The sequence below is a fragment of the Equus quagga genome, chromosome 1, assembly GCF_021613505.1.
Source record: "Equus quagga isolate Etosha38 chromosome 1, UCLA_HA_Equagga_1.0, whole genome shotgun sequence".
NCBI classification, from domain to species: domain Eukaryota; kingdom Metazoa; phylum Chordata; class Mammalia; order Perissodactyla; family Equidae; genus Equus; species Equus quagga.
Genome location: NC_060267.1, coordinates 145,632,461 through 145,660,102, shown reverse-complemented (window position 1 = coordinate 145,660,102; position 27,642 = coordinate 145,632,461). Strand labels below are relative to the sequence as shown.

General features: G+C 55.4%; 1 protein-coding gene across 6 annotated transcripts in view; it reads right to left on the bottom strand.

Moving 5' to 3' along the window:
* SCN5A (sodium voltage-gated channel alpha subunit 5) overlaps positions 1–27,642 on the bottom strand; it is a 99,389-nt gene that overhangs the window by 53,704 nt on the left and 18,043 nt on the right. For 3 of the 6 annotated variants that reach the window (XM_046647974.1, XM_046647986.1, XM_046648011.1), the window contains exons 3-12: positions 26,873–26,991; positions 19,140–19,229; positions 17,653–17,781; positions 10,623–10,714; positions 7,129–7,359; positions 5,490–5,553; positions 3,959–4,100; positions 3,285–3,482; positions 2,081–2,260; positions 1,069–1,440 (exon numbers count right to left, since the gene is read on the bottom strand). In XM_046647974.1, coding sequence (XP_046503930.1) covers positions 1,069–1,440; positions 2,081–2,260; positions 3,285–3,482; positions 3,959–4,100; positions 5,490–5,553; positions 7,129–7,359; positions 10,623–10,714; positions 17,653–17,781; positions 19,140–19,229; positions 26,873–26,991 — 1,617 coding nt within the window. Of the gene's footprint in view, positions 1–1,068; positions 1,441–2,080; positions 2,261–3,284; positions 3,483–3,958; positions 4,101–5,489; positions 5,554–7,128; positions 7,360–10,622; positions 10,715–10,846; positions 10,939–12,473; positions 12,584–17,652; positions 17,782–19,139; positions 19,230–26,872; positions 26,992–27,642 lie in introns of those variants that run through there. The other 3 variants (XM_046647980.1, XM_046647995.1, XM_046648005.1) reach the window with 2 other exon arrangements.

The following is a 27,642-nucleotide window of genomic DNA, read 5'->3' as shown; positions in this document are numbered from 1 at the left end:
CTGTGACTGGCCTTTCACTATCTGGCCGTTCCCTGCCACCTTTCTGAGAATAACTCCAACTCCTCTCCCCTTTGCTCCCTGGTTTCCAGCCATAGTGACCTCATAGCATTTCCTCCTATAGGCTAGGCATGCTTCTGCCTCAGGGCCTTTGCACTTGCTCTTCTCTAAGCCTGGAACATGCTTCCCCCAGATCACATAATGATGGTATACTGTCATGACATCATCACAACATCAACATAGTCATGCAATTCCTGATTGCTTTACCCATATCAGCCCATTAATCCCCGCAACAATCCTGAGGTGGGTAGTTTAAATCCACTTTACAGATGAGAGACCAAGGCACAGAGAAATAAAGTAACTTGCCTACAGCCATCCAGTTGGTAAGCTATGAGGCAGGATTCGAACCTAGTTTGTCTCCATAATCTGGGTGCTAAGCTGTGCCATACCACCCTCACAGTTTCAGAAGGCAGCCTGGCTCCCACCCTCGCCTCCTCCACGTCTTTGTTTAAATGCCCCCTAATGAGTGGGGTTCCCTCTCCCCCTCCCTGTTTTGTCCTCCCACAGCACCTGTTACTTAGGCTCATATTGAGTTACCAGTCTATAAAGTACTGAAATATTTCCAACTGGATGAATAATTGATGCCCAAAACCCCATAAACATCCCCTTGTCACTCTGGCCCTTCTCCTGGGACCCCCTGGATTGTCCAGATCCAGTGACTCTACAGGGCTAACACCTGGCACACACAGGACCTCTAGGACAGGTCCTGAGCCACCACAGCATCTCTGTGCCCATGCCTTACCAGTTGCTAAGTATTTACCTATCATTCTCATTCCTCACCATTACACACCATGTATACATATTCTCCCTTCTTTCTCTGATTTGGTCTGTCTGCCACCACTAGCATGGAAGCTCTTTGAAGGCAGAGATTTTCTGGTAGGTTTATTCACCCCCTAACCCCAGCACACAATAGGTGCTCAGTAAACACTTGGTGAGTATTTTTGGACCTGGCACTGGGGACCAGTTGTGGAGTCCAGATCTGCCTAGTGCTACATCGCAGGGCTGGCTCACCGTGTCTGGGGGGCGCTCCAGCATTATAGGGCGGAGGAGGCGGCTTCCTGGGGAGGTGGCCTCAGGGTCGCCTGCCCCCAGCAAGGAGACCACCCCGTTGCAGTCCACGGTGCTGTTCCTTTTGCCATTGAGGGCGTGGCTGGGAGCTGAGGTCCCGGGACTGGGTTGTCCCAGGGCACTAGGCCGGCGCAGGGGCCAGGGCACCAGCAGCGATGTGCGGTGGCTCTCGCTGTCCCCTGCTGTGCTGTTTTCATCATCTGCAAAATCAGTTTCGGAGCCCAGGTCTCGCCGGCGAAAGGTGAAAATGCTCCCGCGGCTGGAGCGTTGCTTCATGGAGGTCCTGCTGAGCCCGTGGGAGATGCTGAGACGATTCTGAGGGCGTGCAGAGAGGGGATATGACCAAGATAGCTCTTCACATGCCCCCCGCCTACCTCTTGTGGCATCGGCCCCCCTTCAACTTCTTGGAGCACTGAGGGCTTATTGCCCGCCACACGGGAACTGGATGGGCGCACCAGGGGGTGTTCAGGGAAGAGGTGTGGTGTTAGAGGAAGTCTTGCATCTTCTGGGATCTCTGCTCACCTGAAGCCTGTGCCTCTGAGGCTTTGAGATTGAAGCTTACCTGGGCCTGAAGGTGGGGCTAAGGCTGGGCACGGGGGCAAGGAGGCCAGAAGGCTCCTGGTGGTGCAGGCAGGCCTGGCCCAAGCAGGACCTGGGGCAGTCAGCCATGCCCCTCACTCCTTGGGCTCCTGCCAATCCACACCACGGGGTGTCCCCCAGCCCCAGTGCTGGGGACTTAGCTGAGCTTGGGGATATTGTAACACTCAAACCTACTGTGTCCCTCTGCCCAGGGCTCTGCCACTCCAAGAATGGCCATGGGAAACAGGAAGGGCTAGGAAGGGGCTTGGAAGGGGCTCAAGGATGCTGTCGTTGGGGAGCACCCAAGGGGCTGTGACTGCCCCAGGGGCCTAGCATGGTGGCTGTGGTGGATGCCAGAGCCACGGCCAGGGATTACCATTGCTCTGGGACCATCCTCCGAGTTGGACTTGGGGAACCTGTCATCCCCACACTCCTCCGTCCCTGAAGACATTCGTTTTCTCCTCTTGCTCCTTCTCTCACGGGTGGTTACTGGGGCCAAAGGGGACATCTCCAAGGAGCTGCGCGACACAGTGTCCACACCCCTTATGGTGAGAGCCTGGAAAAGGGTGGAAGAAGGGATGTCTTGGTTATGGAGACTGTGCAACCTCAGGCTAGGGCAGGCCAGGCAACTCTCAGTGTCTTGGTTTTCCCCATCAGTATGCGGACTTGCACACCTACCCTCAAATGGGCATCACAGAGAGATGAGCTCAGACAGACCCAGAATGTTCTGAGAAAGATCAAGATCCAGGGAGGAAGAGAGGAGTGGCTGAAGTGAAGAGGAACTTGTGGGAGAGAGGAGGGAGGGGGGTGCTGATGAGTAGAGGAAGTGACAGAACTAGAGGGCAGGGGATCTTCTAGAAGGTTCAGTTGGCCAAAACAGGTGCTGGGGGAGGTGGCACAGGGCAGTGAGAAGAAAGTGGATGTGCACAGCCTGGCTTCTAACAGGCTTACTCTTAGTTAGCCTCCAGCACCCGCTGTGTGTGGAACTGCTAGTAGCCAGGGCAGCATCGTCAGTGTTTATTCTCTGAGTTAGGTCAGGCCTCCGACCCTGGACCTTTCTCACTACCCCACCAGAAGGCATCCCTGGAGTAGGGAAACTATGTCCATGAACACAAAGATCTCTTTGATCCAGCATGCACTATGTTCACAGGGTCACCTTTACCCAGCAGGCACCACCTGCACCTGGCGGACACCACGATCCTAGGGAACAGCTTTCCCCCGCAGGTACCACATTCACAGGGCCCACCTTTACCCAGCAGGCACCACTTCTCCCCAGCAGGCATCTCACCAACAGGCACTGTCTTAACCTAGCAAGTACCGAATTTTTACCTAGCAGACACCACATTCAGGTGAAACGTCTGTACCCAGCTGACACCAGCTTTACCCAGCAGGCACTGCCTTTTACCCAGGAGGTGCCACATTTACAGGTACCAGCTTTACTCAGTAGGCACTAGCTTTACCCAGCATGCATCATCATGTCTCCAGGCACCCGCTTTACCCAGCATGCACCATTCTCCAGGCACCCACAGTCAGGTGAAGGCTGGGTCTGGAGGCTCCTTGGCTGCGTCCTGCTCACCCACCTCATGCTCTTTCTTGAGCATCTCCATGGCTTCCTGGAAGCGCTTTTCCTTCTCCTCAGTCTCAGCGATGGTGGCTTGGTTTTGCTCCTCGTAGGCCATGGCAACCACAGCCAGGATCAAGTTCACCAGGTAGAAGGAGCCCAGGAAGATGACAAGCATGAAGAAGATCATGTAGATCTTCCCTGCGGACCTCAGGGTCTGGGGGAGCAAGGGGGCAGAGGTCATTCTCACTGGGGCCCCTTCTGGGTCACGGTCATGGCGTTTCCAAGCTGTCCAGTCTGGCTGTGCCAGGGTTTCAGAGGACCACAGCCGGGGGAGGGGGTAGAGCAAGTCCCACCGACAGAGGGAGGTAGGAGGTCTCAGCCAGCTGGGGAAGTGTTGCACCCACAGAGGGACTATTCCCTCACAGAGGGTGGAGGAGTGTCTCCTCACAGAGCAAGAGGTATCCTATATAAAGGGAGAGGTAGTAGGTCACCAGCAAAAAGAAAGGTTCTTTGCTTGCTGAGCCCCTATCCCTCAGATACAAGGATCCCTGACCCCTGCCCCTCCTGAGCTCTCGCCAGTGGAGAAGCTCCTGGGGCCACCTCTAGCTTAGTCACTCATGCAGCCTTGGCCCTTGAGGGGCCCTGAGTCCCATCCTGGTGTCCCTCTGCTGGCCTCACGCACCCACCTACCTGCTGGTAGAGACGCTCCCAGCAGTCCTGCGTCATCAGACGGAAGAGTGCAAGGAAGGCCCAGGCGAAGGAGTCGAAGCTGGTGTAGCCGTGGTCAGGGTTCTCGCCTGCCTTGAGGCACCGGTAGCCCTCGGGACACGTCCTGTGGCCAGACACGCAGACTCTGGCTCACGCTGTAAGGGATCCTCTGCCCCTGAGACCCTGGCTGAGCCTGACTCATCTCTGGGCAGCCCAGCATAGTCCCCACTGCTTCATGAGGCTGTGCATCAGGAACCTAGTGCCGCACTGCTGGGTCCCGCCTCCATGACTTTTCATGCTGTGTCTCCCACCTGGGACATCATCTTCTCCTTTTCTTTACCCTTCTGATTCTGCTAGGCCTAAATGCAGCTCCTTTCTGCCCACATGACACACCATTCCAGCTCCTGTCTGAGTTGCCTCTCCCCTCACGGAGGAAGCACCGAGGGCCTGGCTTGCATCTCTTCCTCTGCCTGCCTACCCCACGGGGAGTTGAGCAGAGTGCAGGCATGCAAGGGGAGCAGTGAGGCTTGGCTGAGCTGAACAGGATGAAGCCCAGGGCAAAGGCTGGGCCAAAGGGTTGATGGATGATTCCGGGATAAACGGGCTGGGGCTTGGCCATTGCTGGAGAATGTGCCCATTTGCAGGACTGCGCACACAGGCACAGGGAGGCAGACCCACAGCTCACTGAGTTTGAGGGGATAGCCTTGTTCTCAAAAAGGAAGCACTGGGCTTGATTCATGCATGCGTGTGTGTGTGTGTGCGTGTGTGTGTGTGTGTTTGTGTGACAGAGGTTGAGGGAAGGGGGACTTAGTCAGTGGGAGGATGCAGCCAAAGGCCTCTGTGCATTGCTAACGTCCTAAGACCTTCTAGACAATCTCTTTAGCGACAGGAAGGGCTCTGGAACTTCATACTCAGAGATGTGGGCCTCAGAGCACCTCCCCTACCAGGTGAGCTTGTGGGCTCCCTGCCCCTAACAACCTATGGCACAGTCACACTGACCCAGACCCTGCTGTGCACAGAGCCCTAGAAGCTGCACATGGTTACTGGGCGTCTCTGGGCACCACACTCAGGCTGCAGATACAGGCCCTGCTTGTCCCGGAGGAAAGTCTCAGAGGCTGTTGGGGGAACCACGTTCACTCTGGACCTGACGCACAAATTGGCAGGGAGGAAGGAAAGACTGGAGTAGGACAAAACCACCTGGGGGGCTTCTGGAAGGGAATGCAGCCAGGGTTGGGCTGTGGGGAGCCCTGCAGGGCCTCCTGAGCTGCCCCCAGTCCCTCCCTCCAGATCTGTGCCCCCATCCCTTTCTTACCCCCTCTGCAGCTGTCACCCCTGTGGTGGGGGTGGGGGGGGGGCAAGCTGCCAGGGGCCTGGAAGGGCCTGGAAATGAGGCAGGGGGAGGCCTCAGTGTCCCTGGGGTCAAGGGCATAAACTAAAAGCACAGTCAGTTGAGAAAGCACTGGGAGACTCCCCTGGCTGAGTGAGGTGGCTCTGGGTGGGGGGCGCCACATACCCAGCATCAGAGCTGTTCCCACACAGTAACACGTCAGAGGTGCCATTCTTGAGCAGGTAATTTTCTGGAAAAGAAACACCCAAAGGTGAGGGGCACGTGTGGCCGACTCCTGGGGTTCCCTCTTTGTACCCGGGGCTTTGGGGCGGTAGAGACATCTCTGGCGGTCTTCCCTCCTCTTCTCTGTCCCTGTCTGACCCCTACCCTCCGCCTGGTCAGCCCTGAGAAAACTCCAGCTGCTTCCCTGGCCTTCCTCCTGCTCCTCTTCAGATGTTCAGCTGCCACTGTCCCCTATACTCTCAGAAGAAACAGGAAGCCCTGTGGAGGCCCTCAGCTGTCCCCACAGGGAACTTGTGCACCTTGCCCCAAACCACTCAGGGGGCCAACCAGGGCCAAGGGAGAAGGCAGGGGTCTGAGCAGAGTTCCAGCTTGGCTGCTGACTCACGTGTGGCCTTGGCAGCTACTGCCCAGTTCTGGAACCACTTCCTTGTGTATAAGGTGGTGGGTGAGGCCTGCCACACTGATGGTGCCGATGCTGGGGCCTGTCCAGATGGGGCTGGGGCTGGACCAGATGAGAAAAGAGACACCCAGTCCTGTCCTCTCCTCTCTGTGGCCATCCATCAGCCCCCAGCACTCACCACCACCTGCCTTGGTCTTAGGCAGCAGTTCTCGAAGTGTGGACAGCAGTATCAAGCAACAACTGGGACTGGTTAGAAATGTAACTTTCTGAGTGCCACCCCAGGTCTCCCAACTCAGAATCTCTGAGGGTGGGGCCCAGCATCTGCGTTTTTTGGAGGCTTCCAGGTGATTCTGGTGCACACTGAAGTTTTAGAACCACTGTTATATGGCCACAGCTGAACCGTAAGCAAATTTACTCACTGAATTTCTGTTTCTTTTCCCAAAGTGGATTGCTGGTGTATGTAAGTGGCCCTAACTTCCAAATGGCCCTCGGGATTCTTGTGGCCCAGAACATGGCCTTGCACCAGTGTCTACCTTTGGTCCAGGCTGACGGCACTAGTTAAGAGAGCTGCTGGCCCTCAGCCTGGAGACTGGAAGTGTACACCACGGGGCAGGGAAACAACAAGAGGGGCTCACGTGACCTTGTTCTGACCCTCTGGCGGGGTTCTGGGGTGCGGGTATATGGTATGAACATCTTGGCAAAGAACGATGAAGTCAACTGAAAAATCTCATGCCAAGCAGATGGGACCTGTGAGCCTCACAAACTACTCCAACTCCATAGCTCACGCTTTCCCAAGCTAATACTTCTCTCTCTGCAGACAGGCCTGCCTCCTCACCATTCCTGACACTCTAGGGTCAGTCCTACCTCCAAACGTCGCAGCTGCTCTTCCCTTGTCTGCCTCTCCATCTAACTCCATCATCCCTGTTCTTCAAATGTCGTCTCCCCATCTAGCCTGAGAATTCACGAGGGCAGGCCCTTAAGTCTGTCCCCTTCTGTCCTCTCTTGTGGAACCCCAAAGGGCAGGGGCAGGGATACGTGAGCACACAGCAGGGTCTCTAGGGGATCGGGTAGGGCTTAAACGGCCCTGGAGCGAGGCTTGTCCCCTGGCGAGGCCTGTGTGGGAGATGCCCCAGTCCTGGTAGCCTCACAAAGCCCTGCTAGGGCCACAGAAACAGTCTGCACCTGGGTCGTTGAGGTAGAGGTCCAGCGATTCCCAGACCAGGCCATCAGCCTCCACAGAGCCGTTGGTGTCGTTGAGCGCCGTGAAGTTGCGCACACACTTGTGCCTCAGGTTACCCATGAAGAGCTGCAGGCCAATGAGGGCAAAGACGCTGAGGCAGAAGACTGTGAGGACCATCACGTCGGCCAGCTTCTTCACAGACTGGATCAGGGCCCCCACGATGGTCTTCAGGCCTGGGGAAGGCGAGACGGAGCACAGGTCACCCACGGGCACCACGCTCCCTGTTCCAGTGGGCGGGGGCCGGGCCTGAGGGGGTGCTGGGTCAGGTGGGCAATCACGAGGTGGGGCAGAGTGAAGGAGGCCTCTCTTGGGCTTTTTAGACCAAAGCCCCCCTTTCTTCCGCTGCCGAGATTCCGTCCTGACTCCCTTGGGGCAGGAGTCCAGTCCGGCCATGTATTTTCAGAGGGGCCAAGTCCTCTGCTCGCCACTAGCCAAATACATGAAATGGGTGCGGGAACTGCTGTTTTCTTGAGGACGCAAATGCTCAAAGCCTGTCCCTGCTGGCTGGTCCCGAGGTATGCCAGGCCGACCCCTTTAGATGTAGCCCATGGAGAAGAGCCTGGGGTTAGGCCCATTCCAGGGCGATGGAGGGGCCTCAGCCTTGATCCTGAGATGGGGAGAGACACAGCCATTCCTGGTGGGGGAATGTGGTGCGTGCACTGGGGGGCCGCAGGGGAGGTCTGGCAAGGCCATGGCAGGTAATGTCCCAAGGGGCCTGTTCTGGCTTGGGCCTCACTTTTAGGAAAGGTTCAGGGGTAGGGGAGGGGTTGACTTATTTTGCATTTTCCTCCTCTGCCCTGTCCCTCTGGGACCCATGCCCATCCACTCCATTCCCCAAAGCTGAGAGGCCGTGATCTGTTAGTGGCACAGCCCAGCTCCCTGCAGAAGCCAGCACCACACAGCGAAGTAACAGAAAAGCACGTGTAGATGCATTCAGTCTGACACTAGCTACTGTCCTACAAGTTCGAGCAGAGCAGGGCAGCGAGGGGCTTCTCTGCCAACAGCAGGGCCCTGCCCCCACCCACACCGCACTCCCATCGAAGCGGCCAGATCTCAGATTAAGCTCCATCCATCCACTGTCCAGCCGGTTAATGTGTTAGGAGCACCTGTGGCTACTGTGCCCGTGACCCAGAGACAGGGAGGCAGCGATGGGCAAGCGCGTGGGGAAGTCATCCCCACAGACCTGCTAACGCTGCTGCCTGCCCAAGGCTCAGAGGCACTCCGTGGTCTATGTGGAAATCATCCTGGCAGATGTTGGCAACTGCCTGGGCAGTGAGGGGACCTTGCAGGGGTCTGGGCCCGGAGTGGTAGTGGCGGGATTCATGAGCCCCTCCTAGTCTAGAACTCCTCATCTCCAGCGGAGGTTCTAGGACCCCTCAGTGGGCACACTCTGGTTCTGCACACCAGGCCTGGAGACCCTGCCCAGACTGTGGGGGATGGAGGGATAAAGCGAAGGGTGGTGGGCAGCAACCCGCATACCCAAACTAGACTCTGCCTCAACCGTTAGGCTAAAGTATCTTTGGCCTAAGCATCCAGCTCAAGGCCCAGCAAAGCACTTCCTGGTCTGTGGAGACAGCGTCTGTGGGGACAATCAGTTGGTGAGCACAGACCCATTCCTTTAGAAGTTTTTCATATTGATGACAGAGTTCTCTTCTGGCAAGAATGATCCCGGGAAAGTAACAAGATTCTTTCTGAAAAGACCCAGGAAGCAATGAGTCCTGTGGGGTCAACTGGGAAATTCTCCAGCTGCTAAGTTCTAACAGGCTAGGTGAGGAGCCCTTGGAAACCAACCATTCTGATTTCATTCCCATTTTACGGGAAAGGAGCCTGAGGTATAGAGAGGGCCAAGGCTATTAAGACTCAGCTCGGGACACCTCCTCCAGGGAGCCTTCCACAATGCTGACCATAATAGCATTTTTCTCATGTCCAATTTCAGGGTCTGCTGTCTGCTGCTTCACTGGGTTGCTGGCAGCTTGAAGAGACCGAGTAGGGCTGGGTTGAGGTTGGTGAGCTTCCTCCTTTTCCCCAGGACTGAGAAATATTTTCCTTTGTCAACCTTTCTTATAAAACAGACTGGAACGTGCCTTTTCTTAACTGCTGTGGTCAGTGTGCTTATCTGCTCCCGTGAGGTGTATGCTGAGAGGTTGTCCCTGGGCCCCTGGAGGACAGACCCTGAGGCTTCGAAGCACGTATGTGTTGGCCAAGGCCAACGACGTCTGTCTCAAGGGGGGTGGCTCCATGGGAGCGGCTGGGGGTGTACTGCCCGACCAGCTACTGGCTCTCAGCAGGGGTTTGGGCCACTTGTGGGGGCAATGGCCCTGTGCACATCCTATGGGGGGTTCAGATGCCTGGGGAATATTCTGGCTCAGTGTGAACACAGCATAAGTGGGGGCTCCTCTATAAGATAATTTAACCCCACCGGGGGGAGTCTGAACTCCTCCAGGGAGCTCAGACAAGGCCTCTACCTCCTTGGGGGCAGCAACAGCTAAAAGCAGGCCAAAGGCCCAGGACCCACCAGCTTTCCAACTCAGCAGTGGATACAACCATCTGGTTCACCTAATTCTTCCCTCAGCCTTGACACCTCCCCAGATGGGTGGCACACAACCTGGATCCAGCTGCCTTTTTGAAAACAGTGCCTTCTCCAGCTCTGAGTGTGGCTGCATTCAGAAAAGGCTCTCGAGGGAGCCTCTGGGCACTGCCGTCTGGGCCCTGAAATCATCACAAGCCTTTGGAGAGCTTTCCTGGATGGACGGGGTAGACCGGCTTTCTAGAGAGGCTGTCTGGGCTTAGAAGATTTCCCGGGCACAGTTGCCAACATCTGTGAAGGAGGATTTCTTCCTGAGGCTACCATGCATGGTTTGCTAAACCTCTACCGCACCATGCAGCAAGGACTGTTAGACGCCAAGGCCCGATGCCACCTGTCCACAGAGTACGCGCCGTTTCACAAAATGGGGTGTGGCTCCGGCTGTGCAGACGTCACGAGAGCGGGCACAAGGCCGGGGCTGGGCACTCAGTCTCGAAAGACCGAGCCACAGTTGTCCTTTTTCGTTTTGGGTGTGTGTGTGGATGATGCTTCAGGCTGAAGCAATTCACACACAAGCTTTTAGTTAGTCAAATAGCTGAGCTCAGTTTAAGAAAGAAATCACTCTCTTGGGAAGATGTTGGGTTCAATCCAGGGCCTGCCATGGGGTGCTCTGAGCCCCCCTGGTGTCTGTGAGAGGGGGCTTTGCTGGGGTGGGCAGCCGGAAGCCCATTCTGAGGCTTCCAGGGGACAGCCGTGTCCTCTGCCTGACAGACCCCACACCCGGAGCTCTGGGTAAGGTATTCTGGTGACAGGCACATTCGAAGGGGCCTTCCCGAGGCTCGCCTCGGCTCCCCGGTGGCTGGAAAGGCCGGAGCATATCCTGGCAGCCTTGGCGTTTAACCTGATTTTCACCTGAAATGACTGATATAGTTTTCAGGGCCCGGAGGACTCGGAAGGTGCGTAAAGCTGAGACATTGCCCAGGTCGACAAATTCAGTGGTGTATCTGTAACAAGGGAAATTCACACACGAGACAGTGACAACACGCCAGGAGGAGACACACGGTCGGGGGTGGGGAGGGGGAGACAGAGAGAGAGTCACTTGTAGCTGAGATCTGAGAGGCAAACTGGCATCTTACCTGGGATAACTGAAATAGTTTTTAGAGCTCTCAGGACTCTGAAAGTTCGAAGAGCCGACAAATTGCCTAGTTTTATATTTTCTGATACATACCTGCAGAATCAAACCACAGTTATTGGGAATTACAAAGCGGCACCTCAGCCTGCCCTCCCCGACCAGCCCTCTCCCTTCTCCCCCTCCCACAAGGAGGCTCTGGATGGCCTGGGATCTCTGCCAGGTCTCCTTCCTGATCTCAACCCTCCTGACACAGGGACCTCAGTGTGGGTGCCTTAAGGATGTCCACACTGGTTCTCCCAGTGATGGCCCCGTGAACAACCTGTGCCAGGATGTGCCGCATTCTCCATGCCACTGGGACGGTGGCACAAAACCATGTGGCAGGGTCTGAGGCTGGGGACACAGCAGGGTGATGAGAAAAATAGTTTTCCAGGAGGCTCAGGTCGGGTGATAGAGGAAGCAAGTGGGTTTCTGGTCCTAGTTTTGCTCTTTCTTCTGCAGACTGTGGTCGACTCGTGTCTGGTTGCTCTGATCTGGGGGACCCTAAGCCTTGGCTACTATCACCACGGAGGCATGGCTGGGTCTGCGAGGGCTGCCCTCTTGCTCCTTCCAACCAGAAATCTCTGTGCAAAGAGTGGCTCAGGAGTCCCTGAAGTCATGAGGTGGAGGCGACCTGAATCGTCCACGGGAAAAGCAGAGTTCGCTAGACGATGCTTTGGGAGATGGGAAGGGAGGCTGCCTGAATACTCAGCTCTGCGACTACTCACGGGCAGCGGCCAAAAGAAGAAGAGAAAAGAGCAGGATGAGGGGGTCCTAGAGAGATGCTGGCCCCTACCCCATGAGTCTACTGCAGTACCCTCTGTGTCTCCCAAGGATGGCCCTGGGTCTCCACAGGAGGAGTGACCTCTGGACGTGAGCAGCCCTCCTTGGGGTCTATCCTGCTTGGGTCTGAATGGTGCTCAGCAGGGTTGAATGGCCGTGGGGCTCCAACCTAGAACTTGGACAGTCATCCATCTGTGGCCTTCACAGCCATAAGAGGAAGGAGTCGGTCTCTGGTGGGTAGAGACCTGCCCAAGCAAAGCGTGAGGACATGCATGGTTGGGCCACATGACCAGGATGTCTGAGAGGAGGATCAACAGTGTGTGACCAGGACCACTGGGACAGTGGCAATGACCTGTGATATTTAACCAAAGGCTCCGCATCCAGGGTGTCTGACATTTAACTGAAGGTGTCTGATGTTTAATAAAGGACAGTGGACTCAGGATGTCTGATGTTTAACCAAGTGTGTGTGACCTGGTGTCTGAGTGACATCAGACCTAGCACATCAGCCCAGTGACACCGGCTGAGTGCCAAGGGTGTGCTTAGAGTCCACTGGACTCATTCTGTGGTCAGTCTGGACCTCCAGGCCCCTCCACTCTGCTCAGAGCTTCTGAATCTGCCTTCAAGCTGGGGGTGTCTACAGGGAAGGACTTGGCAGGCTGTGTCAAGGGACTCAACGTCCTGGGATCAGCTGGGCCCAGCCTGGTCCAGCTCTAACTGACGCTTGACTGACACCAGCTTCCTCTATGTCCACTCATGGGGCCCTTCCATCTTCATAGGGCCCGGTGGACCATGCCTGCTCCCTCCTTACTCACCACATCCCTTCAGAGGTGGGAAGTCAGCAAACACATTCTCAGAGCTTTCCTTCTGGTTATACCAAATCCTTTCTGTGGTGTAGTTTCCATTCCATCCCCCAGATTCACTTCAGCTAGCAGATTTTTCTCTGGTACAGCAATCAGATGCAGCCCCATCTTCCAGTGGGGAGCAGAAGTCACCTCCCTTGTTCTGGCTCATATACACCTATTAATTTGGTCCAAGCTCCCTCTCAACTTTTGATGACTACTCCATTCTCTGTTATGGCTCAGACCCTCAGGCCTCTGTCTCACATTCTTCTCTCGGGCTCGGACTCTCCATCCAGACATGGTGCTGCCACGGGCCTCTCAGGTGGAGCCTGGCCCATTGCCAATGTTGCCATCACACGAAAGCCATGATTCCAGCCTGCTGGTGGCTCTGGGTCCCATTTCCTGCTGCTGGTCTAGCAGATGTGGCCTGGGACAACAGCTTTTCTTGTTCAGGACACTGATTTCAAGACTGCCTCTTCTGGTAACAGAGTGTGAGTGGAGCACTGTACAGATCAGAGAGGGAACCAACTGTCCTTGCTTTTCTCCTCCTGTCCCTTACAGACCCTGTGTGTCTCCTGGCATCTCCAGTGAAGAACTGCCTGTCTCTAGCTCGAATTCAGCTTGTGTCTGCCTGTCCCAGTGTAGAACCTGCCACACCTCACCCTTGCACAGACAGTACCCGCCCTCCATTCCTCGTCCGCCTCCTCAGCTGCTGGTGCCGGGCACAGAGAAGTCAAAACCCCAAGGCGCGTGCTCCCGACAGGCTTGCAAAGTCAGCTGAGTGGCTGAGAACAGGATTGGGGCTGGTGGTTGCGTGTCTGTGAAGTCAGGACACGCGTGGGAGCGCAATCCTTAGGGGAAGGAAGTCTCAAAGGTGGGGTGCAGGGCTGCGTGAGGGCACGGTGTGTCTGTGACCATGTCTGTGACATGCGAGCTGTTGCCTCTTACTCGGTCCAGAGCCTGGTGCCTGCCTGCTTCCCGTGCTGGGGCCCGAGACCCCATCAAGCCCTCTCTTGGGGCCCTGGAGTGTGGCAAGCAGGCAAAGGGCCAGCTTCCGCGGTAGCAGGGGTACGGGTCGGGCTCCGCCCCTGTGAGGTTGGCACAACTCTCCTCCAAGCCATTCTTCTCCTTCTGCTGTGGCCAAGCTGCTGGGCAAGGGCAGACAGCTGTGGCGGGTGGTGCCATGGGCCCCCCCCACAGGAAGAGCAGAGGGTGGTGGGTGAGAATCCCTTCCCCATCACACCAGCAGCAGCACAGCAAGGAGCCTTTTGGGAGGCTGAGGAACCAAGAGGAAGGGCAGACCCTGGCGTTCTTCCTGCTCCAGCCCTACGCTGCTGTGCAGCCCTCCCCTTCGATGTAGACGGCCCCTCATGGGGCTGCTGGCAGAAGGTATAGCCAGCACCACAGCTACCGCACTGAATGCCACCCTCTCCTCTCTGCCCTCCCTCCCTTCCCCTCCAGGTTTGATTTCCATAACAACCCCAGAAGGTGGGAGGGAGGCTGTGCTAACTAGCAGGTAATGCCCAGCTGGGAGGGGGCCCCACGAAGAGCTCCAGCTGGAGGGTTGCCTGGCAGGCTTCCTGGCACACCCCCCTGACCCTCCCACAGCCCCTAAATTGGGGGTGGGGAATCAGAAGCATCAGACTGCGGGTGCCTCTCCTGGTTACAAGTTAGGAGACTTGGTTTTAGTCCCAGTGTTGCTGCTAACTCATTCTATAACTTTGGGCAAGTGGTAGGCTCTCTCTGAGCCTCAGTTTCTCCATCTGTAAAACCAAGGGTGGGATGGGGAATTTCATCGAATAGAACTTTTCTGCCACTCAAGGCTCCTCTGATTATCCTAGGCGTCCCATGTTATTGAACTGTTTTGGCTGTAGCATGATGTGTTTCACTGCATTACCGTAGCACTAATTCATTGTGTTCATAAGGCGGAATCTCTGTCAATCGGAGCTGCCAGGTGAGTCCAGTCCAGAGCACAAACCTACATTCCAATGGGTCCATGCGGCCCCCGGGGAACTGAGTGTGACATTTCTGTGAGATGCTCAGAGACGTGGAAACAGTCTGGTGGCCTCTGAGGCCCTGTTCTGCTTTGTCACCCCTGGTTCTGGTTCAGAGCGAAGGCAGGCAGGCCAGCCGTGGTGAGGATTACACACCTGCTCTGTGATGCTGAGCAGAAGGAGCGGGTCCTCACAGGATCTCATGGGGACTGAGACTGGGATTCTCTCCCCAAGCAGGACAGGAGGACGTGCTAAGGGCCTGAGGTCATGCAGAGCATCTCCCAGAGACATGGGCTGAAGACGGGCCGAAGCCTGGCCTCTGCTGTCAGACAAGGGGCCCAGCGCGACCCCTTTCCTGGGGTCTGGGAGTGTCACTTTTGTGACACAGTCCTGCTGAGGCTCCAGGATGGGAAGGTAGGGATGGATCAGGCAGACGCTGAGTCCTTTCCTGTGGAAGCTCCCTTCCTGTGACACCAGGCCCTCAGGGGCCCAGGGATCACAGCCCCCCTCCTCGAGGGCCCGGCCAGCAATCCTACTCCATTTCCAAGTCAGTGCAATAGCTCATGGCTCCGACATGAGAGTGCTCCCTCTCTCCTCAAACCTCAGACATGCCTCCCTACTCTGTGTTCTCGGCTGATGACCCTGCTTCTTATCACTGAGAAAATAGAAGCAATCAGAAGAGAAATTCCTTCTCTCATCATCTACTCTATCCAACACCACCTGAAATTCTGCCTGCCCTGCTCTTAAGGTCAAGGTTCCCCCCAGGCCCTGGATTCCCACCCCTCGGGACAGCTCAAGGGCTTTGCTCTGCAATTTGCCCCTCCTCCATCATCAGACTTCCCTTCTCTACTGGATCCTTTCCATCAGCCCGCAAAGATACCTCCAGATGTCTACACTTGCTCCACCTCGCCTCCTTCCACTCTCTCCAGCCCTGTCTAATCAGACGTATGTCCCTCAACCCACTGGAACCTGTCTTGTCAAGGTCATCAATGATCTTCACGTTGTCCACTCCAATGGCTGGTCCATTCTTGGTTCTCACCTTCCTCGGTCTCCTTGCTGTACCTTTCCAGTTGAATCACTCTGCTCTCTCCTGGTTTCCCTCCACCCTCCCTGGCAGTTCCCTCCAGTTTTCTTCACTCAATCCTCCTTCTTTCCTGACCTCGAGACCCTAGAGCATCCTTCAGTACAGTCCCCAGGCAGCTTCCCTTCTCTGGCTACACTCACTCCTAGGTGATGTCTTTCCAGTCTCCTGGCTTTAAATGCCATCTACATCCTGAGGGCTTCTAAATTTCTATTTCCACCTCGGACCACTTTCCTGAACTCCAGACTAGAATATCCAGACACCTACTCAATCTCTCACACCAGGTGCTTTCAAATTTAATACATTCCAAACTGGACTTTTGATTCTCTTCCTCCCTCAGCCAGCTCCTCCCACCTTTCTCCGTTTCAATGGGTGGTAACACCATTCACCCAGCTACTCAAGCCAAGAACCGCCTGGGGGTCTCCTGCCTGACCCACCTTCAAAATACATCCAGAATCTGACCATGTCGCTCACCTTCTCCACTTGGACGCTGGTCCCAGCCACTGTCACCTCCCTCCTGGCTACTAAAACAGGCTCCTAACTGCTCTGCTTCCACCGTCACCTTCTACAGTCTCTTGTCCACACAGTAGCCAGGGCGAACTTCAGAGAATGTAAATCAGAGCACGTGACTCCCTGCTCTTAACCCCCACCTGGCTCTTACCTCCACCTCTAAGGCCGCACAACCTACCCCACCACTTTGCATCCTCATCTCCCACTGCTCTCTCCCTTGTTCACTTGGCTCTGCTTGGGCCTAAATCTACACTGGATTGGGGGCAAGTGGCAGCCTCTCTCTGATCCTCAGTTTCCCCAGCTGTAAAGTGGTGGGCTGGAGTCAGCTCACAGGGTACCTAGAAACAGGTTCTGATGCATTTTCTAGCCACCAGGTTCACTATCTAGTTTGAAAGCATCCCATGAGCAGGGCCCAGCTTCCCCCTCTGCTTTCTCCCTCACAGCAAGGCTGAGCTCACAGCAGGGCTGCTCATGTCTGGGTTAAATAAAGTCTTTGTCATGAATGGGTGGATTCAGTGAATCTGAGAGTCCTAGAAAGGAAGAGCTGAACTGAACCTCTTATACCACCTGGCCCAGCACCATCCTTTCACAAGTGGGGAAACTGAGGCTCTGCAAGGGCAGGGAATATAACCCTCACCATCTCTGCCTCTTGCCAAGGTGTGGAGCCCAGTCTTGCACACACTGGGTTCTCCACACACATCAGGCTTCCAGAAAGAGTTTGATGGCTCAGCCCTGACCACGAGTCCTGCACAGGAGACCCTCCCTGAGCAGCTGTCCCCACTAGAACACAGCAGCCACTGCCCGAGACAGCCGGAGTGCAACGCCTCAACCCAACCCCCCTGCAAGGGACTCCTAGGCAAGGGAGTGAGGTCTCAACCTGCACAGACCAGGCTGCGATGATGTTCACCTTCTGGCAGACTCAGTGTGTGTCCTTGGCCTCAGTTTGCTCATTTGGAAAATAGGGATCAAGAATCCCTATCCAGCCTACCTCCTCTGCTGGTGTGAGGACCCAATGGATCATGTCAGTGATCAGGTGCCATAAAATGTGCCAAACGTGGAGTCTATGAGCAGAGAGAGTAGACATGCTGGTGTGCCCGGCATGAGTTCCCAGGGAGGCCTGGTCACTTCTCCAGGCCCCTTCTCTTCCCTGCAGTTTCATCCTTAATCACCTTGGAGTCTGGTTACTGTTTCACAGTGGTCCAGAGATTTCAGGCCATAATACTGATTTCCCTTGTCAGAAAGGGCAGAGGATGCTAAACCAGAATCTTAATGATGTCCCTTGAGCACAGGGCTGCTGGAAAGCCACAGATGAGCCAGTGGACCTGACCACCGTGACCCACCTGAGCCACTTTGGACCCATCTCTCCCACTAGGATGAGCTGAGGGCCTCCATCCTGTCTCCTCCTGCTACAGCAGTCAGGAGGGCTGCCCTACAGCCCCGAGCAGAGCTGCACGTGGACTGCCCCAGGGAGCTGAGAGGGCTTGGCAGCCCGGGGCCGAGAGTGGCACACACGCCCCTCAGGGTGGCCTGGGGTGGCACAGCATGGTGCAGCGAGCAAGGTACTTACGCCATGACAATCACGCTGAAGTCCAGCCAGTTCCACGGGTCCCGAAGAAAGGTGAATGCATGCAGGCAGAAGCCTCGAGCCAGAATCTTGACCAGAGACTCAAAGGTGTAAATGGCAGTGAAGGTGTACCTGGGGAGGAGAGACCGGCGGGGTTTCTCAGGAGGCCGAAGCCTACAGGCCAGGTTCGCCAGGTTCCCCACACGGCATGAGCCCCATGCAGCTCCTCTCTCAAGAGGCCCTCAGACCCCCGGAGGCTCTCTGCAACATCGCCATTGGCAGAGCTGGAGTTGGGGGCTGGAGCTTTATTCCAAACATCTGGCTAACTAATGCATCTTCCCCCTTGGTGATTTAGCATTGTTGAGTGCCTGCCATGAGCCCATCTGAACCCTCCACCTTCTCTCTCCTGGCTGTGTTGGTGTAAGAAGATGTTCCATCTACCCCCTCACCCCAGCCCTGGGGGTCCATGTACATAGGCATCTGGTGGCCACCGTGGAACAGTAAGGACACTCAGAGTCACGGCCCCTCACCCTCGTTTGTGGGTCCTCAGGCAGCTAGTGATGGGAGCATGGTCTGTCCTCAACCGCCTACAGGTAGGTGTGGGCACAGCTGTCTGCCTTGGGCTTGGAAAGGGGGTTAATGTTCTAACACTGACGGCTGGCTGGGGGCCTTTTCTCTCTGTCCGGGATGGGCTGAAGAATCCCAAATGCCTGGATGCCGGGACTGTGGCCCAGAGGGCTGGAATGGGAGAGGGCCACACCCACACTGCTTCCCAGGTCTCAGCTGCTGGCTGTGGGCCCTGGTTTTGGTAAGAGAGGCTGTCCCTAACATTCTGTCGGTCCTCTCAAGACAGGAGCCAACTGCACCAAGGGCCTCTCAGCTCTGCTTAGAACCTGGGGGTGAGGTACTTTCATTTGGGAAGAGAGGACCAGAAATAGTTCTCTAAAACTGCACAAATGGTTTGAGGCGGGACTTGGGGACAAAAAGGCAGCAGAGTGTGGTAAAAGTGGGGAGATCTCTGGGCCTTTCTCAGTGGCCACACCTCCTGGCTGCATGGTTTTGGGCAAGTAACTTCTCCAGTTCTCAGTCTCTTCATCTGTCACATGGGGAGAGTGGCTGTGCCTTCCCTGTGGAGCTGCCGTGAGGGTTAAAGGAGATGCTGCTTATTGTTCTATGATCGCGCTGGCATGCACTAAGGGCTCAATAAATTATTATTATTTCAGAGCCTTCTCCAAGGTCATCAATACTCTTTAGAGTGCGACAGGGAGACATTCCCACTTTGCCAACCTAGAGAGCTTCCTCCCCTGAGGGCACAGCTCAAAGCCAGAAGTTGGCAGGCCTGGGAGTAGAGAAGGAGGGTAGGGGCTTGGCCAAGGGACCCCAGGTGGGTGAGTCCCTGGGCCTCTTTTGGGGTGACTTTAGGGGCTACAGTATGGAATGGAAAAGGGAGGACAGAAGGGGCCAGCTGGAGAGGCCCTAAAGATACTCACTCGACATACTTGGTCCAGGGTGGAGGGTCGTGCTGGGCCATGAACACGCAGTTGGTCAGGATGGTGCACATGATGAGCATGCTGAAGAGCGTGGCGAGGGTCAAGGAAAGCTGCGTGTAGGGGGCCAGCTGGCCACTGCTGCCAGAGGGGCCTGGCCCTGGGGTTGTCACTGCCAGGCCAGTGCTGCCAGATCAATGCAACAGGGGCTCCAAGGAGACACACTTGGGCTGTGCCAACCTCTCCCCACCGAGGCTGGCCTCTGTCCCTTCCCTGGCACTTGCAGCTGGACAGCTGCTCTGCTCCACAGCCCCTGGCAGGGACCAGATACCTGAATTCGCCCCTTTGGCAGGGTCCCCTGGAGGGTCCATCCTGGAGGGAAGGGAGGAAGGGCCGACCCCCAGACATCAGAGATTTAATCCTGGAGCCACACAGGAGTGCTGTCCTCAGCCACAATGGAGGGAGAGGCATTTATAAACTGTTCCTCAGGGGCCAGTGTGGGAGAGGAAGGCCATGGGGCAGGGCTCCGAGTCCCCTCCCCACTTCTTTAGGAGCCACTCAGGCTGAACTCTGGCTTAGGACTTCTCTGAAAAGCTGTTCTCCTGCCAAAACTTAGACATCTTGTGAGAACACACTGCCCCTGGGGGAGGCAGGTGCTGCTTCCTGACTTTGCACATGCTCCTCACGCCTGTCCTCTGCTCCACCTGATGTACTCCTTCTCTTCCTCCAAGAAACCCCTCAGCAGAAGCACCCCTCAGCAGGAGCACCCCCAGCAGGAGGATCCCCTCCCCGAGCAACCTGCCCTGACCTCGGTTGCTGCAGCCCCTGCACCCCCAGGGCACGGGGCATCCCCTTCTCATTGCAAGGTTGCTCACTGAATGGCAATGTCCACCTGTCCCTCACCAGCAGGGGAGCTCTTCAAATGCTGGGACTGTCTTGGGCATCCTTCTGGGCCTTTGACCTTGAATTGAACTACCCGAGGCCTTGTCTGACCCCTGACTCTTTGGCTACAAGTCCTAGCTGCTGCTTTTGGCTGGACGAAGCTCTGATCTTCACAGCCTCCTTCACCTCTGCAAGGCCTGCTGAGAAGCAAGGGACAGACGCTCAGTCTCTTGTGGGCTGGGATCCCCCAAGGGCTTGGCTGAGAACAGGGACACTCTGTTGCCCTCACAAATCCCCTCCCCAGCCAGAGAGGAGAGGCTGGGCCTCCCAAGCCCTGCCTGCGGCTGCCCCCAGGCTCACCACACCACCCCAGCCTCAACCCCAAGCGCAGCAGCCGCCACCAGCTCTGCGATCCCTCAGGCTGCCCGGGAGCTGCAATAATTGAGCTCCAGGGGCCTGCCTCTTTCCTCTCTACCAGAGCTCCACCCTCTTCCATTGCCTGGCTCAAACTCAGGCCCGAGGGGAGGCCAAGGCAGTCAGCCTGGAGACTGGGCTGAACTCAAGTACTGACTTCTAAGTAGGGGGTGCCCCAGCTGGGGAGAGACGTGAGGCCTCTCAAGGAATCCAGGTGGATGTCCTCCATACCTCCAGGCCTACTTCTAGGCAACCAGGCAATAGCAGACCAAACCCAGCCCCCAGTTTATAATAAATTCTCTGAATTCTCATCTGACATTGGGCTTTGGGAACCCTTCTTAGTCAAACCAGAGTTGCTCAGCTCAGAAACCATGGCCCCAGGAAGCCTTGATTTCTCCCTGGCCAGAGAGACCTCTCCTGGCATCGCGGTCCCTCCCTCAGCTTGGCATCTGCCCATCCCTCTGGGGGTCTCCATGGCAGGTCTCTCTCCTTCTCCAGCTTTCAAGGGCAGGATCAGATACACATCTCAGTATCCCTTCTCCCTTACACACACACACGTTCCCCACACCCGGGCTCTGTGCCAAGGCTTTCCTTGCCGGGCAGTTAACGAACCCCTCAACCAGCCTTTATTCATCCCCACAGATCCATTGCTAAACCATCTACTGAGGATCCCAGATGATTCCTGAAATATGAAAGTAATGATGCTAAGAGCAAATATTTACTGAGCCCTTCCCAGGTGCAAGGCTCTGCTCTCCATATCCACTAACTAATTCAATTCTCCCAACAACCCATGAGGGGGGACTTCGTCTCCATTTCACAGACAAGGAGATGGAGGCACCGTGAGGTTAAGTTAAAGGATACTATATTAAGAAGAATAACAGCCCCCCAAAGACGACCACATCCTAACCCCTGGAAACTGTGAGTGTTACTTTACATGGCAAAAGGGACTCTGCAGATGTGATTAAATTAAGGATCTTGAGATGTGGAGATTATCCGGGATTATCTGGGGGGGCCCAATGTCATCACAGGGTCCTCAGAAGTGAAAGAGGGTGGCAGGAGAGTCAGCATCAGAGGGACGCACGTGAGAAAGACTCCGCCAGCTGTTGCTGGCTTTGCAGACAGAAGGGGACCATAAGCCATGTAGATTCCAGAAACTGGAAAAGCCTAGAAAACAGTTTCTTCCCTGGAGCCTCCAGGAAGGAAGGCCTGCAGACACCTTGACTTTAGCCCAGGGAGACCTTTTTGGATTCTGACCTCCGGAACCGTGAGATGCTAAATTTGTGTTGTTTCGAGCCACTAAATTTGTGGTCATTTGTGACAGCTGCCACAGAAAACCACTCCAGGTACAAAGCTGGCCCATGGCAGAGCCCGCTCTGAGCCCTGGATGACCCAGCGCAAGCCTCCACTCTGAGCCCTGCTGTGGCACTGTCTGCACGATGACACCCAACGTCGTTGGTCCATTCCCCTGCCTCCAGACTGAAGGGCCTGCGTGAGTCGCACTGCGCAGGCTGCCATCTGCCAAGTGGGAATGCGATCTCACACCTGGACTCTGCCACCCACGGGACAGTATGAAAACCAAATGAGTGAAGGGCTCCGTAAAGTGTGAGCAGACTGCCACCCAGGAGGAGGAATGGAACTGTCATTTTGCAGAACAAACCTCACCTGAGCGTGTGTGCCTGGCCCTGTGTGAGAGACAGGGAGGCATCTGAGCCACTGAACTGCTCCCAGATGGGATGTTATGAGAATCCAGACCCGCCTCTGGCTGGACTGGGCAGGAAGGCTTCCCAGAGGAGGCATTTAGACAGGCACTGAAGGCCAGCTAGGGTTCCTCCAGCAATCAGTCAGCCCAGCTGGTCACGGCGAAGCAGGCTGGGCTGAGGACTGGGGAGACCCCCTCCCTGTGGAGTCAAGCCTCTCTGGGCTGTAGGCAGAGTGCTCACAGCTCTCATTAGAGTAAAGGAAAGGCCCCTCGGCAGAAAGCAGTGGTGTGGGCAGGCTGCCTGGGACCAGAGGACTTGGCTGGACACAGACAAGGTGAGCTGAACTCTAACACAGAGACTTAGGGAAGAGACACAGCAGACAGCCCTTCTGAGTCCTGAAAGACAGGGCCTGGGTTGAATGGTGGGAAATAACAGGAGCCACCTGTCTGGGTTTTGGCTTTCCAGACATAGCAATGGCTTAGGGTGAGATGCGGCAGACTCTAGTCTCTGCCACTTGGTGTCCAAAGCCCTGCCTGGCTCTCCTGGCCTTGAGGACAGTCCTTCACTATCCCCAGTCACTCCTGTGTATGTGTGTGCCTGTGTATATGCATGTGTGTCATCTCTTCCTCCCTAGACTGAACCTCTAGTCCTTGTGACTCTCCCCAAAGCGTCCCCAGGTGCCCCATGGAGCCAAGCACACAGCCAATACCAGAGAGATGAGCCAAGTGCACTCCTGGCCAGGGCACACCTGTTTGCCCTGCCTGGTAGTTTCAGACTGATGACTGAGCGGGTCCCATGTGTAGGCAGAGGCAAAGGCCAGCTCTCCAGGCCTGAGCTCAGCTGAACATCTTCGATCTTGTCGTGTCATTGTCCCCAACACCCACTCCCAGCCTCATAATTAAAATGCCAGCAAAGACTGCCTGCATGGTTTGTGGGGAATGACTGAAACTTGGCCTGCCTGTCTTCACTCCCCAAGAAGTGAAAAAACTCCCAAAGAGAAGGGAATTAACTGTGGGGGGTACTTTCAGATATTTGTGCTATTAAATGAACATGCACACATACACACACACACACACACACACACACAAACATGTGGTTTGATTGCCCATTTGAATCTGCTAGAGGAACGTGGGAGGATTTTGTGAACAGATCCTGCGCACCCAGGAAGGCACAATGCTTCTCGGCGTGAGCGTGAGGCCTCTGGATGTGACTACAGCGGAATGGGGAGTTCAGTTGGTTTCTTCTATTTAATCCTGGCAGGAACACGTTCTGCAGGATTATAACAAAAATATACAGGAAAAAATAATTCTGCATGCCCATATTTACTTTTTAGGCAACTTCCCAGGGATGCATTGCAAGCGTGGAGCACAGAGCAAAGCCAACTGAATTATCCTGCACTTGCTGGCATGTCACTGGGAACGTGTGGATGGTGGCAAGTGAGCAGGTTTTCTTTCTGCCTGGTGGCAGATTTCTTGAGAGCAGGGACTGCATTTCCGCCCCCTTTTAAGGTTGTCTTCGCCCCTCCGGCCCTTTTGAAAGGGCCTGGCACAGAACTGTGCATGTGTGGGAACTCAGATGTTTGAGTGGATATAAAAATGTAAGCCAACAATGAGTATAGACTTTTGGATTTGGAAGATGAAAAAGTTCTAGAGATCTATTGCACAACGAGCATGTGGTTAACACGACTGTACTACACACATAAAAATGGTTAAGATGGCTGGGGGCTGGCTCCATGGCTGAGTAGTTAAAGTTCTGCACGTTCCACTTCGGTGGCCTGGGTTTGCAGGTTCGGATCCTGGGCACGGACCTGCTCCACTCATCAGCCATGCTGTGGTGGTGTCCCACATACAAGATAGAGGAAGACTGGCACAGGTGTTAGTTCAGGGCTAATCTTCCTCAAGCAAACAAAGAGGAAGGTTGGCAACGGATGTTAGCTCAGAGTGAATCTTCCTCACCAAAAAAGAAAAAAATTGGTGAAGATGGCAAATTTTATGTTACGTGCTTTTTATCACAGTAAGAAAAACATGTAAGCAGAGTGAAAGTTCACAATTCACGACTCAAAAAAGTTCATAATGCAACATGAAATCTGTGTGTGTTAGCAAGGCATAGTGACTACTTATGGGCATGGAATTTCTTTTTGGGGTAATGAAAATGTTCTGGAATTAGATAGCAGTGATGTTCGTGCAACTATATAAATACACTCAACTCCACTGAATTGTAACTTTAAAATGGTAAATTTTATGATATGTGAATTATATCTCCATTACAAAAGAGAGAAATGCATGGAGAGCGTGTAGATTCCTACACTGATGATTGTGGTCTGGACAGGGCTAAGAGTCTGCATTTTTAACAAACTTCCCAGGTGAGTCTAAGGTGGCCTTCACAGATGACACTTGGAAACAACTGCCCTAGGGCAGTGTGCGCACAAATCATGGGGACCTTGCTGAAACCACGTCCTGGGGTGGGGTCGGAGATTCGGCAGTTCCTACAAGATCCTTGTGATGCTGATGCTTCTGGTCTGTGTACCACACTTTGAATGGCAGGTTCAAGGGCACACAGGAGGCTCCCAAACCCCACAGATCTCGGCCCTTCCTCTCCCCCAGTGTCCCCTGAACCCACTAAGGGGCGCTGTTGAGGGCCCACAGTGTGCTCCCATCCCCAGGCAGTGGAGTGTCAAGGCAGCTGCAGGCAGCCCAGCACAGGGCCTCACTGAGGCAGAGCCACTTCCCTGGGGCAGCTGCCCTGGGGGACACAGGCTGGCTCAGAGTCCTCAGGGACTGTGGGTGAAGCCAGCACCTCACAGCCTCAGAGCCACTGCTTAATGGACCCCCTGGACAGGCTGGGGACTCCAGTGCCCCCACTGCCTCCCTCGACCACCTGCCTCGTGGCCTCATCCGCCCCATGGCGCAGTCCAGGGTCTTGCAGGAACCCTGGGGCTGCTGCTGCATCCCTGGGGGCCGCTGTGGCTGCCAAACAGTGCTGGGTTGGTTAGATACGGGGAGGAGAAGCCCCAGGTGGGAGCTGGAGCATGCTTTCACGGAGGCCATGCCCCTGGAGTGCTGCCGGAGACAGGCTCAGAGTGAGAAAGGAGGCTGGCCTTTCCTCCTCCCGCTGCACAGCTCTCACCAGGCTGTGCCCACCCGCTGGCAGGAATGACAACTACTCATGTGGCTGTCTCATCACTCTTAGGGAACTGTAAAATTCCCAAAGGGGTAAGAACAGGCTCTTATTCAGCTCGATACCCCCAAGGTGCCCAGTAAAGTGCCTGGCACTTACAGGGAGCTCGGAAACAGTGTCAGAATGGCTCAAAATTAAATATAGAACCACTGTTGCTTCACAAAGTAAGATGCGGCTGTGAATGGCAGGCTGCCCCCTCAATGGAGCCCCTCCCTAAGGTATCTGCCACCCTAGAAACCACTCTGCTCATGCCACAGCCACGAGCTGTGGGGGGTTTTCCCGGACACACATGTTTCTCAGGAGCCCCTGAGAAAAGCAGCAGTGAGCTGGAAGAGGGAAGAGAGCATCTGCATGCAGAGAACACATGCAGCACCGAATGCCTCCAATTAACCCCTGGGGTGAGGATCAGGCCCTGGGGCCCAGGGGGCAGAAAGTGGAACCAGGAAGGAGCCTCCCTCATCCCTGCCTGGACAGAAAACTTCCTGAGCATCAGCACCGGTCTCGGTTCCTCAGTCCCTTGCTGGGCAGCCGTTTTCCTGAAGCCTTCTTCCCTGCCCAGAGGTTGATGGCTGAGGTCTCTACCTTGGCCTCCGAAAAGGTTGGTCCAGAGTAGGCAATTGAGGGGTGACCCCGGGAAGCCCTATCGGGCCAGCCACACACACACAACCAATCACACGGCTGAGCCCAGCAGCACTGATTCGATTAACAGCAGAGCCAGCTGCCAGCCAGAGGAAGGGCTGCCCAGGCCGTCACAATAACACACAGATGCCTGACCCTACAGCTGGACACCAGCCCGCCCTGAGAGGCTCCATCTGTGGGGCCCCTTTCCTGAAGTTGGGAGGACAGCTGTGATTGGGTCGTGGCACACACGACCTGAATGAGGCCCTCTAAGGCCCAAAGACCAGGACTGTCCCTTATTACACTGCTGCACCCCAACTGCTCTCCTCCGCAGCTTGCAGCTTTTTTAGCTGTGATTTATATAATTTAATGCTAACCAAAGTTCTCTGAGATACTCTGAAACTGCAAACATTTTGTCAACACTTAATCAAAAAGCAAGTGTTTCCACCCGTGAGAGATGCCCATGTCTGAATAAGCTGAGGTCTTTATTGGGAGGTGGTTTCTCCTTGGCTGAGCCCCCGCGACCTGCTTGAGGTCCCCCAAAGTGGGCAGGGAGATGCAGGGCCAAGCCGGCGCAGTGGGAGGGGACATCTGGAGCCAATATCAGAGCCAGGGGACACTGATAGGCTTCATTTCTTCTGGAGTCCTCAGTAGCTTAACCTCCATGACTTTCTCTCCTGAAGAATCAGAGCAGGGTTTCCCAAACTTGCATGTGCCCAAGAAGCCCTGGGATCACGTTAAAATGCAGATGCTGATTCGGCAGGTCTGGGGCGGGGTCTGAAAGTCTGCATTTCTAAGCAGCTCCCTGGTGATGACTGTGCTGCTCGTCTGAGGACCAGCCTGGAACTGGCACCACCCTTAGCCCTAAACACCCTGCCCATACCCACCCCAAACCCCATGTGAGGCTAGAGGGTCCACACAGCATGGACTCACTGCAAAGGATATGAATGGACCAGAATCTTCACGGCCGCTCTCCGGATGGGGTGGAAGGGACTGAGGACATACAAGGCATTGGTGGCACTGAACCGGAAGATGGTCTTGCCTTTATTCAGCACGATGAATGTCTGTGGACAGAGGCCTGCTTTAGGTGGGAGTGGCAGCCCCAGGGCCCTGATGGGGAGAGGATTCTAGGGGACAGCTGTTGGCTCAGAGCCCTAGAATCCTAGTCAGAGTTCCCTGGCTAAGGTGTGGGATGGAAGGAAGTGAGAGACTGAGGGAGCGGTAGGGGTGGGGGTGGGGGGGGGCAGCCAGCACATTCAGCAGGTCAGTGGACCCTCGATGGGTGGCCCATGGCTGGGGTGGGATGAGGTCAAGTTTAGGGGAATGTCAGGTTGGATGGAATTTAGTTTAGTTTTAAAATTACAGTCCCAACAAGAAGGGGCCTTTCGTGATTGTCACAGCAGAGGCCAGGACCAAGCTGATGCCCCCTTCTTCCCCTTCTCCCTTCTGACCGCTCCCCACTCTGTGTAGCTTCCCCACCAGGCCCAGTGGGGAGTGAGGGAGCTGGGTAAGCCAGGAAAACTAATGGGTAAGGAGCAGAGAACAAAAAAATGTAGACCCAAGCCCAGGAGAAGCTTTCTCTGGGACCTCATCTCTTGGAGGGTAGGACAGATGTCAGGTGCATACCACCTGAGAGTAGACAACCTAGTATCTCCCCCTGGAGGGATCATGAGCAGCCCAAGGTAGACCCCGTTCCCAAGCTTCCAGATGACACT